At 39.0% G+C, this 18,362-nt stretch overlaps 1 protein-coding gene across 3 annotated transcripts in view; it reads right to left on the bottom strand.

The window, feature by feature from the left end:
* Positions 1 to 8,635: 8,635 nt before the first annotated feature.
* fut8a (fucosyltransferase 8a (alpha (1,6) fucosyltransferase)) overlaps positions 8,636 to 18,362 on the bottom strand; it is a 107,008-nt gene continuing 97,281 nt past the window's right edge. For all 3 annotated transcript variants that reach the window (XM_048191855.1, XM_048191854.1, XM_048191856.1), the window contains 3 exons: positions 15,244 to 15,420; positions 12,823 to 12,973; positions 8,636 to 10,014 (listed from right to left, as the gene is read on the bottom strand). In XM_048191855.1, the coding sequence (XP_048047812.1) occupies positions 9,682 to 10,014; positions 12,823 to 12,973; positions 15,244 to 15,420 (661 nt within the window). In that variant the 3' untranslated portion in view covers positions 8,636 to 9,681. The remainder of the gene's footprint in view (positions 10,015 to 12,822; positions 12,974 to 15,243; positions 15,421 to 18,362) is intronic.

Below are 18,362 nucleotides of genomic sequence, written 5' to 3'. Positions count from 1 at the left end.
TCTTCGGAGGTCTTTTAAACAAATGAGATTTACATAAGAAGGAGGAAGCAATGGAGTTTGAAACTGTATGTCTTTTCCATGTACTGAACTCTTGTTATTCAACTATGCCAAGGTAAATTCAATTTTTGATTCTAGGGCACCTTTAAAGGTATACTTCGCCGAAAAATGAAAATTCTGTCATCATTCACTCACCCTCAATTAGTTTCAAACCTGTATGAATTTCTTTGTTCTGCTGAACACAAAGCAAGATATTTGGAAGAATGTTTGTAACCAAGCAGATCTCACCCCCCATTGACTACCCGAGTATTTATTTTCCCTACTATGGTAGTCAATGGGGGGCAAGATCTGTTTGGTTGCTGACATCAGTTTTCAGGTGACAGCATGAGTTTGCACACTTCAGTCGGTCACACAAATGAATGAAGTTGCTGACAGGTCATCAAATAATAGGGTCAAACAAGAAATGAGTTAAGTAGGGAATCAAACCATAATGTTGTATTTAGTAGAGTGGAGTCTAAACAATAGAAATATGGCAAAATATAGGAGAAATACAGAAACGCCTATAATTTTCCAAAAGTATGTGTGACCATACGGCTGATAAAAGGGTGAAAATAGCCAGATGGTAGGACAGACTGAAGAGTGACAATAGGGGGATCTGAGAGTGGATTATGAGGATGTCCATGGGGATATTTTATTGATTTCCTCAAGCAGACATAGTAAAAAAAATTAATGGAATTTAAAATACAATTTCACAAACGTTACCAGAGCTTGACATTAACACCCTCCAAATGTGGGTGGATGTCAGCAGTGGTGTGTAACATAGTCACTCCTACTAGCCACTTTGTCGGGTTGAATTTTATATATATTATATACATTTTTCAAGTGTAGTTTTTAAAAAGCCATCTGAAATAGTAAACTAAGTGCAATGTAGTGTTGTCAAAAATTTCGATATATATTGATACTGAAATAATTGAAATGCTTCCAATACTCATTTTCTGCAGAATAGATACATGATACCAGCTGCGCTTTCTCTCTCTCTCATCTCTCCAACAGTGAGTTGACACACAAACCCGCCTCCCCTCACTCACTTGCTTCATTTGCTCCAGATGAATATTGTTAGTGTTACAGGGCTTGAATTTTGGCATAATTGCACGAACTGTGCATAATTTTACTCATTCCTGCAGATTTTGTACTCGCACCCAAAGCCTCTCAGTACTAAATTGAGTTCTTTTTCGCTGTTTATTGTGTTTAAACAGTCAAATGCACACAAAATAAAGTCAAAATGCCGGTCTTGAGTATTCATGTAAACACAGTCAGTTATTTTTAAGTGAACGGAAACAGTTGAGAAAGAAAATGCATGTGTAACAGTATAATGGATCTGTGCATCAGGTCTTAAAGTGACAGCAGCCTAATATACCTGCTGACAAATTATGAGATAATATTAAAAATATCTATATGTCAGTTTTTCCTCATGGTATCAATGTCAAAATTGTGGTCAGTGAAAATGCTGAGTGGCTAGTAACTTTGGAAAATCCCTAGCCACAGCGGCCGCTGAGCAAAAAGTTAATGTCAAGCCCTGAATGTTACTGACACATAAATTTCTGCAGTATTTTATTTTGCTTATTGTAGTGGAAAGGGGCTGATTGGTTAATGAAAAGCCAGTGTTACATATCAGAATGCTGCCAGGAAGTCTTCGTGCCCAAATATGCCAAAGTTCTACTACTACCTGCAATATTTTGAAGTAAACGTACAAAGGACACTTTACTATCCCTTGGGAGAGGATTTGTAAATTGCATGGAGGCAACACAATTTATATTGCAATGCCAAAATGGCAGACGTAGCATGTCGGGATTGCATTCATTTAGATTAGAACATATACTTTTTTTATTGGTCGTGAAGTTCTTCTTCAAATGTAGTACGTTGACAGTATGTGATTTTGCAAGTAGTAAGAGAAAACTGACAGAAGAAGACTATTATGGCAACAGCAATTGTGTCCATTTTGCAAATATTGGCATTTCATTTCACAAAGTGACACCTACATAGTGTATGATTTAGGTCTAAGAGAGTGGTTACACAGTAACACACATATAAAAGCACTCTGAAAAGGTTGGTTGTACCTGTCAGCCAAACCAAAAGAGAAGAAAAAACATCTTTTTTTTTTTTTTCTTTTTTTTGGGATTAAATTAAATTTCATTTAGATCCTGGTAATTATGGAAGGTATTGAAGCCCTACTAACATTGTTATGTATCTTTATTATTTAAAAAAGCCCATAAAATAGTACTGCAAATCCATCTATCCATCCATCATGACCTTTTTTAATTTGTCATTGACAATTGTGTAGCCTATATTTCCACCAAACCAAGGTAGCCGTTTTTAGTTAGTGCATTTTGTTTAGCAAGAAGAGAGACAAGTAAAATAGTTATGAAATAAATAATTAATTTCTGCGGTAACTGACAGCATGTTTCAGATGAGATGACAGAGCTTACCTTGTATTTAACCCGGGACACTCCTTTAATCTGATTAGATCTACAAGACAGAAGGTCATCGTCCTACAAATGTTCCAAATTTAAAGTTTCTTGTTTCCTGACTAGTTATGATCCCAAAATGCAGTTCTCACAAAAACTCACACACTTAGCTACACCGCATGTCAACAACAGACAGGGTTTGTCATCATTTTCGCACAAAACGAGCTGAAAGGATATTTGTTATGAGGTACAAAAACAATGTAAACGGCCTCGGTTTGACAGTGAAAGCTAAAGTTCTCGACAGGAAATTTCTACAGGAACATCACTAAACTGACAAATTACTACGATATAAGTCAAACCCACTTTTTAGTCTTAAGCCTTCGGGCCTGGAAAGGCTTACCTTAAGCACACATTGACATTCAGTAAAGAGTTGTGATTGATTTAGGAAGGAATTATACTGTACCCTCGTGCCTTCAAATCTCTATTCTATAGTCCTGCATCTAGAGTGAGAAAAGACAGATGGAGAGGGAGAAGCGAGGAGCGGCTGTAAAAGTAAAGACGTTTAACGTGTGAGGAGATAAGAGCCGTGCTGCAATTTCTCGACGTGTCGCGGCGGAGACACAACCTCTTAATCACCCAAGCTATCAGATCAGCCCAGCTGCTAACAGCGCTAAAAGCCCAGACGCTAGAGGACCAGAAACACGCTGTTGCAGCCAACATGCAAACTAATGCCAACGAGAGAGAGATAGAGGGTGATGTGGGGGTCTTTGGTAGTTAATTGAGGCTGCAGGCAGACAGGACGCTAATCATTCTAGAAAACCTATTCTAGAGGCAATGATTCAATTCCTGCTTCTACAAATTGTTGCCCTTGATTGGAGCACTTCATCTCCTGCCTCCTAAAGAATTACAGCTGCTGTTTTGTAAATATCCTGTTCAGTTAAAGGGATAGTTCACACAAAAGTTAAGTTCTGCCATTTATTCAAACCTGCTTCTTTCTAAAGCCCGTGACACACCACGTCGATGTCAAAGAACTAGCAGCGACGAAAGCTGATCGTGTTGTCGCATCTCGTCGCCAAAAAGCTGCGCTTGAACACACCAAAAAGGACTAAAGGCGACTGTCAATTAGCACACGCGTTCTGCGCCTGCGTGTAAGTAAATATCTGTCTATATCAGCAGGTATCAATAGTGTGGTGCAAGTATGACATCACTTTGTAGGCCAAAACGCAGAAACGAGTTAGCATTTTAGCACTTCCGTTTCAATTGTCCTGAAGTCAATGGTTTTTTTTTAATGGGATTTTGGTTAAATTGCTGAAAAAAGGTCCGTGGTTAACACAAGCTCAAGACACTTTCATGTTTTACTCTACAACATAAAATACATCAGTATTACCCCATTACGTGTCTTGAAAAAAGCGGTTGCTAACAAAGTGGCTAAATGGGACTACAGATGCTGTTGGCAACATTAAACGTCATCACGGCGAACAGTCCGCTTTTACAGCATTGTTATGCTTATAATTGTGCTCTTATAAACTATTCTATCTCAAACTTGCAGGGAAAATGTATTTAGATAAAAACTGAAAGAGCTGTCAGGAGCTTAGTGGTGGTGAAGTTGAAGTTGTGGGACTGTGGTGTAGCTTTTTACTTCTGTCAGCTGCAATTAGGCTTCAAAATTCATAAAAGTTGCATTCATCTGTGAGAATTATCTTCATGGACAAAACGTTTTAAGTATCATAAACTTGTTTTCTGCGATAATCCAAAAGCTAGTGATGGGGAGTCCTCGACTCTGAATAGCCCCAGAGACGGGGTCGACTCCAGCACAGGAATGGACTCTCGGTGTCGACTCTGTTGCTGTGTCTGAAATTGTTCACTTGTTTACTGATTTTTGAATCCATAGCCTATAGTGCATGGCAGTTGAATGCACTAGAAGCAAGGAGTGAACGAAATTATGTGAGGAATTCAGACACTGACGAATCGCGTCAGAGAGCTGTTGCAGAAACTTTGTCACATACATTTATGTGTAGCTTACTTTAGAAATAGATAACAGTCATAGTGACTTAGTTTGTAATTATACATACCTCTGTGCCAGCTTTAGTATTGGTAGCTTATATTAATGCAGTAAATAGCTTATAGATTTGACTTTGCATGATTAACGTGTGTTCAAAATCATTAAAGGTGCCATCGAACGTTTTTTTTTTACAAGATGTAATATAAGTCTAAGGTGTCCCCTGAATGTGTCTGTGAAGTTGCAGCTCAAAATACCTCATAGATTTTTTTTAATGAATTTTTTAAACTGCCTATTTTGAGGCATAATTAGAAATGCGCCGATTCATGCTGCGACCCCTTTAAATCGCGCGCTCTCCGCCCCCTCCCGAGCTCTCGACTCTATCACTGCATAAACAAAGTTCACACAGTTAATATAACCCTCAAAATGGATCTTTACAAAGTGTTTGTCATGCAGCATGTCTAATCGCGTAAGTATTGTATTTATTTGGATGTTTACATTTGATTCTGAATGAGTTTGATAGTGCTCCATGGCTAACGGCTAATGCTACACTGTTGGAGAGATTTATAAAGAAGGAAGTTGTGTTTATGAATTATACAGACTGCAAGTGTTTAAAAATGAAAATAGCGATGGCTCTTGTCTCTGTGAATACAGTAATAAACGATGGTAACTTTAACCACATTTAACAGTACATTAGCAACATGCTAACGAAACATTTAGAAAGACAATTTACAAATATCACTAAAAATATCATGTAATCATGGATCATGTCAGTTATTATTACTCCATCTGACATTTTTTGCTGTTGTCCTTGCTTGCTTACCTAGTCTGATGATTCAGCTGTGCACAGATCCAGATGTTAATACTGGCTGCCCTTGTGTAATGCCTTGAACATGAGCTGGCATATGCAAATATTGGGGGCGTACATATTAATGATCCCGACTGTTACGTAACAGTCGGTGTTATGTTGAGATTCGCCTGTTCTTTGGAGGTCTTTTAAACAAATGAGATTTATATAAGAAGGAGGAAACAATGGAGTTTGAGACTCACTGTATGTCATTTCCATGTACTGAACTCTTGTTATTCAACTATGCCGAGGTGAATTCAATTTTCAATTCGATGGCACCTTTAAACCATAAACCATAAATAATAATAAAAACTCACATCAACAATAAACACATTAATACGTGTACAATATTGTATGCATTTTTGTATGCTTTAACTCTCCTGACCAAGCACATTTAAGACAATGATCACATGCGTTTAGCCCCATCACCCGACCATTATGATGAGATGAATTCATTAAAAATCCCTTCTTTCTCGTTCATTTAATTCTGCCAAATATTCAACCACAGATGTTTTTCGTGACTTTTCTCTTTGTAAAATTAGGTATCAGCAATTGGCTAGGTAGCAACATTGATAGGCCTACTCATCAAGTCATCGCTAAATTGGACTAATTTGGACAGCCACACTAAACGAGTGTTGTTTAATGAGCGGATATTAAGGCTTCGTGTCAGGAAAAATAATCAAGTAAGTGTGTAAGGACTGCCATCTTGCCTTATTTATGTCCCCGTTTTGATGTAAAGTAAATGGAGTCGAGGAGTCGATTCCATTGACTCCTACAGTGGGAGTCGGAGTCGGAGTCGACTCCAAAAAACCTGGAATCGAGCACCCCTACCAAAAGCCTAAGGAAAAATCCTATTGGGGTTTTGTTGAGATAACCAGTGCGATGCTAACTGCCGGCTGGCCTCCAAAGTGACGTCATACCTTCATCACTCTATCGTAGAGTTGTCAAACATGGTAACTTTGGTACCAATCGGTACGGAAATTTTAAAAATGTGACACTTTGAGTGCTGTTGAACGGATTCGTAAACACCTCTGATTGACCATTGTGTTGACGCGCTCATCGGATGTGTCTGTGATTGGCTACAATGATCAATGCATGAGAGCATTTGAAAGCACATGGAAGTGTTTGTATTTGAAAGAATTTTGAAAGCGGGAACGGGAGCGTTTGAAAGCAGGCGTCTATCAGCGGACTGGTTTCAAATGCTCCCATGTGTATCTGTGTAAGCGCTTGGTGAAGATGACATATATGACTGTTTACAATGTTTTTAAAGTGTTGATCATTGAAGCCAATCATAGACATATCCAATGAGCGCGTCAACACAATGGCCAATCAGAGGTGTTTACGAATACGCTCAACGGCGCTCACCGACTTGGTACCGAAATCGGTACTTTTGACAACTCTATCGTCTATTTTCGTCATTCAAAAATGGAAACCGAAACTAGGACAGCAGATTTACAAACAGTAAACAAAGCAGCGCTTGCTTACCATTTTAAATATTAATCCCGCTGATCACTTTCACATTCCAGTCGGCTCATTTTATTATGAAAATATTCATACTGTACGTTTGAATGCTCAAGATGACAAAATTATAACCTTCTTTTGTATGTTGTCTGTACCGTCTTGACTTCATTGCCGCTTTCATCACTCGGTTTTATTCTTGTTCACTGACTCGTTCGCTAATCTAACAGCCAGTTCTCTCTTTCATCGATGGCCAGACGCCGTTTCAGCATGCTGAATCGGCCCAAAAAACCCAGACGGTGTCCGACTAGAGCCAACGGTGCGGAACACATCGAAAAAACTAAGCCAACCGATGCTCAAAAATGGGCCTGACATTGCTCGACCGTTGGCTTGGTGTCCCAGCCTTAAGACAAAAGGGAGTTTAATAGCATAAATTTATCTCTTAATGTCTAATTTATTTTCTAAATGCATGCTATAAATCTTATTGTGAACAATTCATCCATGCATGTTTAAATTTTTAGTCAAATGTTCAGCCAAATCTCGATCTTCCATTGAACTAACAGACTCCTCTCTGGTGAGGTCTGCCTGACTTTTCCAAAAAATGAGTCTGCAACTATAATCATTCAGATGTGCATCCCTCCATTCAGCAATCCCCGCTCTACATTTTTTTTCCTTTTCAATAAACCGTTTCACTCGGATCTACATTACAATACAGAAAAAAGATCTGTCGCCACTTCTGTCACATTGTGACTTTAAATATCATTTGTACTGCATGTGCAAACTTTGTACTAGGTTTGACCAAACATTATTTGTCCCACAACCGATTGTGATGCGTTTTGAAATTACGAAAGCATAACTGACATTTGAGAGTTATGAGGGAAGATTTTTTTTGTCTGTTCCTCAATCAAAGTTGGTTTCTGTAGCAGTATGGGCCACTTCTATGATACTTTTCAGGATTTTTTGTCTCTGTTGAAGTCTGACAGCACATATGGTTTCATTATATGAAAAAGAGCAGCTTAAACATTCTGATAAACATCTTTTGGCTTCCACAGAAGAGGGAAAGCCATACATGTATGAACTAACATGAGGGTAAGAAAACACTGACAGAATTGGTTTTTGGGTAAACTATACCTTTAAGACATGTTTATAGCAAGGCACAATTGGAATCAGGCCATAACACTGAGGAACCCAAGAGGCACCAGACAACAGATCCAGTCTCCTCCTGAGAGCCTCCAAGAACAACATCACATCCTGCTGGGAGAGAGAGAGAGAGCTTATTTTCCTATTTGTTATATTTTCCCAAGTGTATGTGTTCATTGGTCAGTTTAATAAATAGTTGTAAATAGCAATTTCATTCAAATACCTGCTCAGAGTGCGCTGTGGTTTAATTAATGAGAGCCGCGTGTGACCTGTGTGTTCAGGAACACCTCATGTTCATTCTGTTCAGCCCACCGCTGGGAACCGCTTGGTTTCAGAGCTGTAATTTGGGCTATGACGCACACACTCACACGCATGCATCTGATTTGTAATTAATTGTTGACAGGACTGAAAATCTCACCTCTCTATGGTACTAAAATTTCATAAGCAGGTGGTACGCGTTCGCACACGTTTGATTTGAGACTTTTACTGTATTTATGTGGTGTTAATATACCTTAAAGGGATACTTCACCCCAAAATAAATGGACAGACAGACAGACAGACAGACAGACAGACAGACAGACAGACAGACAGACAGACAGATAGATAGATAGATAGATAGATAGATAGATAGATAGATAGATAGATAGATAGATAGATAGATAGATAGATAGATAGATAGATAGATAGATAGATAGATAGATAGATATGAAAATACAGACTTGAACCCAATTTGGCTGATCAATTTATTTGATCTGCTTACCAAAGAGACAATGCCCGCAAACATAAAACAATGAACAATTCCTTCATGATTAACTAAAATTTACAATGACAGCAAATGTCATTGTTTCCATAATTATTCTTGCTCTTCTCATCATTATCATAATCATTAATAATATTAGTATCATTATAATATCTTCATATTAAGTGTCATTTTCCTATCCGTTTTGTATTTTAAAATGTAATAACATGAAATGATCTCTTAAAAAACATGATGGACACACAGCTGTGGATAAGACACTACATGGAAAGGAGAGGAGTGTAATTCTGCGTGGGAAGGCTGGTCCATAAGGCTCCGGAGTCAAAACTCTTTCCGTAAAAGTCAATCGCCCCCATAGGCACCGTTTTCCGATCCACACACAAACGCACACACACACACTCGCACAAACACATGATAAACCTTACAGTGAAAATAAAAACAGCATAAGTCACATTTAAAAGCACAGTATGGCAGTGGAAATTAATAGCTCATGGGTGTGAAGAGGAGTGTCAGTTGGCATAGCGATGGCATGAGAGAAACGAGTTGAGTGAGGCTAGAGTAAAGGATGCCATCATTGTGCACAAGGAGGTATAAGAGCATAGGAGGACGAGAGTAACCCGGGTTTATGGTTCCTTTGTCAAGATCGGTTTGGAGAGTTTCGCAAAGTTTCTTCTTCCAGTTGTGTTTTTAAATAAACATATTTAGTCCCCTTCATTACCCGGAGAATAATTAGAAAGAACCTACAGTACAGTGCCTTCCGTTTCTGTTGTCTTGAGTTCATGCTCTTTGTTTTTTGTCTTCCTCAACCCTGATTGCCATTTCAGGGGGACTGAAAAAGTCCAAGCACCAGAGTTAGGAAGATGTCCCAAAACCCTTAGACAACACACACACACACACGTACACTAACACATTCATACACACTCACACACACACACACACACACACACAAAGTGCATTCCCATTTGGGTGGTCCAGGGTTTCCTCATGTCATAATCAAGAGTATTTGTACTGTCTTTCTCTACGGCTTCTTGAGAAGTTTGTCCGCCTCTGGGTACGTGGGATACTTCACTGTCTCGATCTTCTCTTTGACTTTATAGGAGGGGTAGAGGCCGGTACGCCCCATTTTGCGGTTGATTCCCTTGGAGTATCCGTCCCAATGATTGCCGGCGACGCCGATCACGTCTCCAGGCTCTAGTGGGATGTCGTCGCTGTTGCGCGGTTGGTGCGGGTAGATGGCGATCTGGTTGTGGGCGTTCTGCCCGCCGAAGTAGTAGATGTCATCGAGGGAGTAGAAGAAAGAGGAAGCGTCTGGGTGGAGAGTCTGCATGATCTCGTAGGCCACTCGACACACCTGTGCACAGTGGAAAGGAAAACAAAGGCACATGTTCACAAGCTCCTTTCAAGCGGAATCTGAGTGGAGCTGAAAGGGATACGTAGGTGCACCTGACAAAGATGAATGGACTTTACAATGGTTAAGTGCTCCTCGTGAAAAGATGAAGTGAAGCTTAAGGACTATTAGAACAAAGTACCCACAGTCTGGAGCATACTGCACACAAAAACGTCAATATTTTGGATTTCAAAATCGGAAGCTTGGAGATGACTAGCTGGCCTTTGCAGGGGTTTTTAATCAGTTTGTTGGGAAACAAAGACTTAGAGAAGTCACTAGACCAAAAGTTTCCTTTCTAATGCTTGACATGCTGTGCAATTTTTATGGATCTTTACTATTGTTGATTGGTAAAGTCTACGATGGGGTAGCCTACCTTGATCCTGAAGGGCTACCATACTGCAGAGTAGGGCTGGGCGATATGGTCAAAAAAACAATACAATTTTTCCTATCAGTCGATATTGATAATTGACGCATGACACATGTAAAATCTTTATTTCTTTAAAGATTAAATGCAGATCTTTGCTCCTGAGTGAAAATTGTAGAAACCAGACCGTTAATTGTGGTATAATCCTCAGAACATCCTCAAACAGGTGAACATTTCACAAATTAAAGGATTAGTTCAGAATTAGAATTTCCTGATAATTTACTCACCCCCATGTCATCCCAGATGTTTATGTCTTTCTTTCTTCAGTCAAAAAGACTTATTACGTATTACGTAATCACATTGGAAAGGTTACGAATGATGTAGGCAGAAGTACTGCGGTATACTGTAAAAAAACTAAACAAATTTACACAGTAATATACCGTTTTCCATTGAAACAGTGATATACCATAAAAACAATGTATTCTGGGTAATATTTGTCTTTTTCTAATATTACTATGACTAATATTACCCAGAATGCATTGTTTTTACGATATATTACTGTTTCAATGGAAAACGGTATTTTACTGTGTAAATTTGTTTAGATTTTTTACAGTTATTTTTTACAGTATACCGCAGTACTTCTGCCTACATCATGCGTAACCTTTCCAACATGATTACGTAATGCGTGGCACATCGCAGAGCGGTACAAGACAAGCATTTGTGGTTAAAAAGTATATAATTTTAATTTGTTTTTGGGAAAATGATTGATCGTTTCTCTAGATTAGACCCTTATTCCTCATCTGAGATCATGTAGAGCCCTTTGAAGCTGCACTGAAACTGAAATTTGGACCTTCAACCCATTGGTAACTGTCCAACAGGTCCTCAAAAACCTTAATTTTTTTTTCGACTGAAGAAAGAAAGACATACAGTAAACATCTTGGCTGACATGGTGGTGAGTAAATTTATCAGTAAACTTCAATTCTGAAGTGAACTAATCTTTTAAGATTATGTTTTGTCTCTTTGAAATTCACATTTGACAGTAGCTTGAGTTGGGAGGCAGATGTAAATTTATGTTCATTAACAAAAACAGTAATTTTTATAGGGTAAAATTGTATTTGGATCATGTTAACCACAGGTAAAACCACACACTGCATCTCACTACCATGGTAAAAAGTAACTATATTGCTTCTATGGTATTTGTAGCCTAAAGCAGTAGCCTAAAGACATTTAGTATAATACAAATGCAAACTGCGATAGCTTAATAACAAAAAATACTCACTTATTTTCCTCAAAATTCCACTTTTGGCATGTTTGCCATTTATCAGTTATTGCCACAAGTGCCACGGTCTGCAACACGTATGTGCAGCATTATTTGCATAGTGCATAAACATTATATCAAACACTTATTTACCTTTTTTTTTATCATTTTATTGAAGAAAATTATAACGCGATAATTATTGTTATCATTTTATCACCCAGCCCTACTGTAGAGTTTAGCTCCAACTGTAATAAGCTGAAATTAAGGTGTTCATGTTTACTTGAAAATAATACCAGGTGTGTTGGAGCAGGATTGGAACTGAAGTCTACTCAAAGGAAATCCCTCCATGAGCAGGGTTGTCTACCTCCTGACTGCAGTGAGATCGCGGTTAAAAGTTTTGGTACACTGTAACATCCATGGTCTTTTATGTAAGAGTCCACAATTGTAGAAAAGACTGCTCCCACTCATCCTATTGATAGCTGGTTGGAGTAATCACACTGCATGAATGTGACTTCATCAGAAGCTAAGGTTTATCATAAAGGGAAATTAATCAACTGGCAAAAAATATGTCACACTAAACAATCAAATATTGGCAATTTGTAATATACAAATATTAGTTAATATCATCTGCAGCCAAAAATTGTACAGTGTGAACCTGTCTTAAGTGGGCGATTCCTGGCCAGAATAAATGGACCAGGCTTTCTGTCGATAGTAGTTTGGATTTGCAAGACTATTCATTGCCAGACATCATGTCTGGCATGAAAACTAAAATCAAAACCAAATATAAAGTCAGCATGGCATCTCAGAGCCAACCACAAAGTCTGTATTGTACTAGAGAGTCCTTGTGGTCAATACAAGTTTATCCATGAAAAAGCTGAAGCTCAACAAAAAGAAAGAAATGACCCAAAATCACAAAGCAAATCCCCAAAACAATGTTTTAAGAAGAGCAACAAGAAGAAATTGAGAGTTATAGAACGGTCAAGTCTTAACCCCATAGAAATGCTGTGGGAGGTTTGAGCAGTACATGCAAGAAAACCCATGCACAATTCATTCATCACAGAGCTACAGGGCGTCTGCGAGAAGAAAGGGGCATGTCCGTGTAGGAGACAAACAGAACAAAATCTTCTATAAGAAGTGGGCCAAACTGTACCTGTGAGGAGAAGGTGCATACTAAGAAGTTTGTCCTGGAAAGGAAGTGGATATCCAGGATGACTCCTCTCAGAGAATTTTCAGTGTAGCGGTTGTGTAGCCCAGCCGACCATGAAATAGAATTATCACTAATAAATTCATAATCAGGGTACCTGCACACAAACACAAAACAAATGTAGATTAAAAGGCTCCCCTGATGGCACACCTCTTGCTGTTTCAAACCCTACTCAGCTGCCTACCTACAGTGTTCAGAATTTTTAGGCATTATTTCAGGCATGCTTATGATGTCAAGGCTGTCCCAAACGGAGGGCAGCGAGTCTTATTACACACCTAATTTTGGCCACATTCAATTGCATCACTGCATATATGTTTTGCTGAATTCCAGCAAAGATGGTGGATGGAGTCTGGGAAATGTAAGTGTATTTAAAATAGGTCTATTTAATTAAAAATTAATGTCACCCAATATTTGTGTGCTTCATAATAATTGAGCTATTAGCATAGCGACATGTTTATGTCAGACTCTACTGGAACTGACTGCAAGCCTTAAGGTCCATTCACACCAAGAACATTAACTGTAAAGATATTTATACTGATAACAATATTAGCAGCCACACAAACAGACGATAACGTTCTGTTTATTATATGCACGTGCCGGCCGTATATTGTCTGTCACTTTCAAGCTCTTTAAAGTCGGGTGAATTCTGATTGGCTGTCAATGTTTTATCATTCATCAGCTGGAAAAAAATAATTCCTGAAGTAACTGATTCCAAAGATATTGTTCCTCTGTGTCGTTATCGTTATAGCAGTGGTGTGAACTTCCCTTTTCTCATAGAATTAGAATGATTATTAAATCTTTATTTACAGTTATCGTCTTATTCACACCAATAACAATAACTATAAAGATAGCTATATTTTCATCCATACCAACGCACAGTATTGTTCTGTTTATTATAAGCACGCTGCAGTTTTGTCATCTGCTGCTTTAAATGCTCAAGTTTTTTAGCAGGATGGATTCTGCTTGGATATCAATGTTCATCAGCTGAAAAAAAATTGTTCTGAAAGTTATTCCAACAATATTGTTTCTCTGTGCCATTATCATTATAGTCGAGGTATGGACTCTGCTATTCTTCTATATTTAGAATGATTTTTAGCACTATATCATTACTGTTATAGTCCTTGGTGTGAACAGGTCTTTAGGCCATGTGTCTACCAACGCATTTTTAACTAGCAGCTCTTCTGAAAATGCCTAGCTGTGGGCGCTTGAGAGCATTTTGGTATCGCAGCACTTTTTTCAGTTGAGGCGCTTTAGTTGCTATTATACGGTATATCAGCGGACGTGTTATTTCTGAATATAAAAATGTTGACACAAATGTACTCGCTCTGACCCTTGTTTTAAAGGGGACCAATTATGCCTCTTTTTACAAGATGTAAAATAAGTCTCTGATATCCCCAGAGTGAGTATGTGAAGTTTTAGCTCAAAATACTCCACAGATTATTTTTTATAGCATGGTAAAATTGCCACTTTTTGGGGGTGAGCAAAAATGTGTCGTTTTTGTGTGTGTCCCTTCAAATGCAAATGAGCTGGTGCTCCCGACCCCCTTTCAAAAAGAGCGTGGAGCTTCAAGAGCTCATGCTCCGGAATGCCGGAAACAACAAAACAGGACAATCTCACGCACTGAAAATGTCGGAAACTGTCAGTAGCGGTGTTCAGCCTTATATGTTTATATGCTTATTCTAAGCAGTCCATGGCAAAATGATTGGCGCAAACGTATAAGACTTTACCAATATTCTTCTGTACATTTCCTTTGAAAATTAAATTTAACCACGATGTCCTCAGTGGCAGGAGTCTATGGAAACTCTTATATACATTGGTACATCTCAAAACAACACTTATAATGCCTCTTTGGTGCAGACATTGTACAACTCCAGCTGCTACAGTGAGTTGTGTCTATGCTAATAGGGCAGAGCATCACCGGTTGTGGGCGGGGCTTCTCCCTATGATGACATCATCATAGGGGGGAATCTGAATCAACTCATTTGAAGAGACTGCTTTTGATTTATAGGAATTATTAAAAAAAAAAAAATGAGTGAGTGGATTTTTACCATTATAGACTGGTTGTTCTCACACTGCGGACACACATCAGTGTTCAAACACCTTATCAAAGCGAATTTTGAATAGTAGACAAACAAGTTGATGCTCTTATAAAGTGTTTTATTACATTCACTTAATGATGATGTTCCATGTTGGTTAGGATGGATACAACTTTGGGTATTCTTAATGATTCTAAGCTTTTCTCTTAATCATCCTTTTTTGTCTAATTTTCCAGTTAAAATATCTTTAAAAGAAGATAAATTCAAATGAGAAGAAACACTGCATGGGATACTAAAACATGTTTTCATAAACTGTATAAATTGTACTCACTTAGACTTGGCCTCTTGCAGTAGAGAGGGGTCGTCAGTGGCGAGGTAAACTCGTTTCTTGTCCACGTGCATGCGCTGGGCCAGGCTCTGGTAGTGGTCCTCCACATGCGCCATGTACTCTTCTATGGGGTGGAATGCTGCCTCCGTCCCTACCTTATCTGTCCGCCGCACATGCACCCTAGAGAGAGGAGAAATACCTGGGTCAGGCTGATTGTGTGTGTCCGTTTGAGAAAGGGATTCAAGGTCGACACAGAACAGGGAAAAATACAGACCAGGGGAATAAAATTTCTTTTAAATAAATAAAAAACCCTCGGATGTTTAAAGGTTTTGCGCTTTAGGGTGCCGGTTTTCTGAAAATGCCAAACATTATGTGTCTATGTGTGATTGCAAGGATGGGCGCCTGAATAAAAAGATGACATAGAAAGTAAGAATGGTGTGTGTGAGAGAGATAGAGACAGAAAGATGGCTGTGAGTGGTTGCGCTCCCAGTAGAGAGCAAAGTGGGTGTAAGTGGAGATTGATTGTTGGAGCAGTGGTGGTTTGTGTGAAAGGGTCTCTCTCATCCTTTTCTCCCTCTCCTTTCCTCTCTCACACATAAATACATTTAAAATCTGTCAGTGCCTGTGTTTCCTAAGCTTGAGGAGGCTTTAAACAATGGAACTACTATTGATAAAAGTAATAAATTGTGTATATATTTTTATTAAAAATATATATTAAATGTATTTTAATGCAATTATTTTATTTATTATTATTATTATTATTAATAATAAGAGTACAACTCTCAAAACTTTTTGCATTTTTAAACTATACTAAGGGACTTAAAAAAAAGGGGAAAAAAAGCTTATGCTTTAGCTGATTGCTTAATTTCCCAAGTGAAAATATTATTTTAAAGTGCCCCTATTATGCCATGTTTACGGTTCATAATATTGTTTTGGGAGTCTCCTACAACAGGTTTACATGCATGCAAATTTAAAAAAGAACTTTGGTTTTCTCATAATATACATTTAATATCACCTCATTTCTCAAAGATTCTTAAACGATTTGTTCGAAGCAGTTCGAAGATTCAGTGTCTCTAAACCCCTCCTTTCCATGAGCCTACTCTGCTCTGATTGGTCAGATGGCCCAATCTGTTGTGATTGGTCTATCGCGTACAGTGAGTGTCGGAAACCAAACGCCCATTGCCATAACTGAATTACAGCTTTGGAGGCTTATCAGTTCTCAAGGGTATACAATGTATGGACAGAAAAGATGGCATCGATTTTACCTTATTAATTCGAGCCAGAGTCCAACAATGAAACGTCTGAAGTAGTCGATCAACCAGAATCTCAATCACAAGCACAACTGAAGCAGGACGTTTCTAAGTGTCAACTTAGTTTGTGGTATGTTATAAGACATTAACTGACATATTTTTAGAAAATAGTGTACCCTCAGCTGATCAGCAGAACTACAATGTGAGTTAGCCAGTTAGCCGGAGACCTACAGCTGTATTTTGAACAATCGACGAAAAATATATCAATTATTAATCATATTTACAGAATGTGATTCAGAGGAGCAAGCTGGTCCAAATAAACTGGGTATTGACCCATCTTTCAAAAGCAAGGTTTTGTGAATCCCGCATTGAACTCCCCGAGATTTGAGAAACAGTCGTCAGTAATCCCAAATCCCAAATTCAGTATCTCAGAAAATTAGAATATTGTGAAAAGGTTCAATATTGAAGAAACCTGGTGCCACACTCTAATCAGCTAATTAACTCAAAACACCTGCAAAGGCCTTTAAATGGTCTCTCAGTCTAGTTCTGTAGGCTACACAATCATGGGGAAGACTGCTAACTTGACAGTTGTCCAAAAGACGACCATTGACACCTTGCACAAGGAAGGCAAGACACAAAAGGTCATTGCAAAAGAGGCTGGCTGTTCACAGAGCTCTGTGTCCAAGCACATTAAAGGTGATAGAGAGGATTTTTTCGTCGACTGAGAATCCAAAGACTGTTACTGAGTTTTTGAAATGAGTGCATGCGTAAGAACAACCCCCCTCCTTCACAACACATTTCAAAGGAACGCCTCCCAAAACTCGTAAACACTCGTATTGGAACACGAGTGTTTACCACCGGCATTCGCTGTGTCGTGTTTTTTGGATTCATTATGTCGGACTCACCGCAGGCAACTCATAATCTGCAGTTGTTACTCCTGTCTCCTGACAAAAACATTGCATGCGGTGCCTGTAGAGTGTGGAAAGTTACTGGAGCGCGCAGCCGCGCTCGTCTCTCAAAAGGAACGTCATGGCAGTGATTGACAAGCCCTACCTCGTGCACAGATGATGTATATTAATATTATTACTTTCAGTGCACCTAATAAATAGTCTTTTATCAGTTAGTAAAGACAGTTTCAAGTAATATTGCAAAAATGTATAAAACAAAACATCCTCTTTAGCACCTTTAATAGAGAGGCGAAGGGAAGGAAAAGATGTGGTAGAAAAAAAGTGTACAAGCAATAGGGATAACCGCACCCTGGAGAGGATTGTGAAACAAAACCCATTCAAAAATGTGGGGGAGATTCACAAAGGTTGGACTGCAGCTGGAGTCAGTGCTTCAAGAACCACTACGCACAGACGTATGCAAGACATGGGTTTCAGCTGTCGCATTCCTTGTGTCAAGCCACTCTTGAACAACAAACAGCGTCAGAAGCGTCTCGCCTGGGCTAAAGACAAAAAGGACTGGACTGCTGCTGAGTGGTCCAAAGTTATGTTCTCTGATGAAAGTAAATTTTGCATTTCCTTTGGAAATCAGGGTCCCAGAGTCTGGAGGAAGAGAGGAGAGGCACACAATCCACGTTGCTTGAGGTCCAGTGTAAAGTTTCCACAGTCAGTGATGGTTTGGGGTGCCATGTCATCTGCTGGTGTTGGTCCACTGTGTTTTCTGAGGTCCAAGGTCAACGCAGCCGTATACCAGGAAGTTTTAGAGCACTTCATGCTTCCTGCTGCTGACCAACTTTATGGAGACGCAGATTTCATTTTCCAACAGGACTTGGCACCTGCACACAGTGCCAAAGCTACCAGTACCTGGTTTAAGGACCATGGTATCCCTGTTCTTAATTGGCCAGCAAACTCGCCTGACCTTAACCCC

The sequence above is a fragment of the Megalobrama amblycephala genome, linkage group LG5 (genome assembly GCF_018812025.1).
Source record: "Megalobrama amblycephala isolate DHTTF-2021 linkage group LG5, ASM1881202v1, whole genome shotgun sequence".
NCBI lineage: Eukaryota > Metazoa > Chordata > Actinopteri > Cypriniformes > Xenocyprididae > Megalobrama > Megalobrama amblycephala.
Note: the sequence above shows the minus strand (reverse complement) of the source record. Positions and strands in the feature narration are given on the sequence as shown.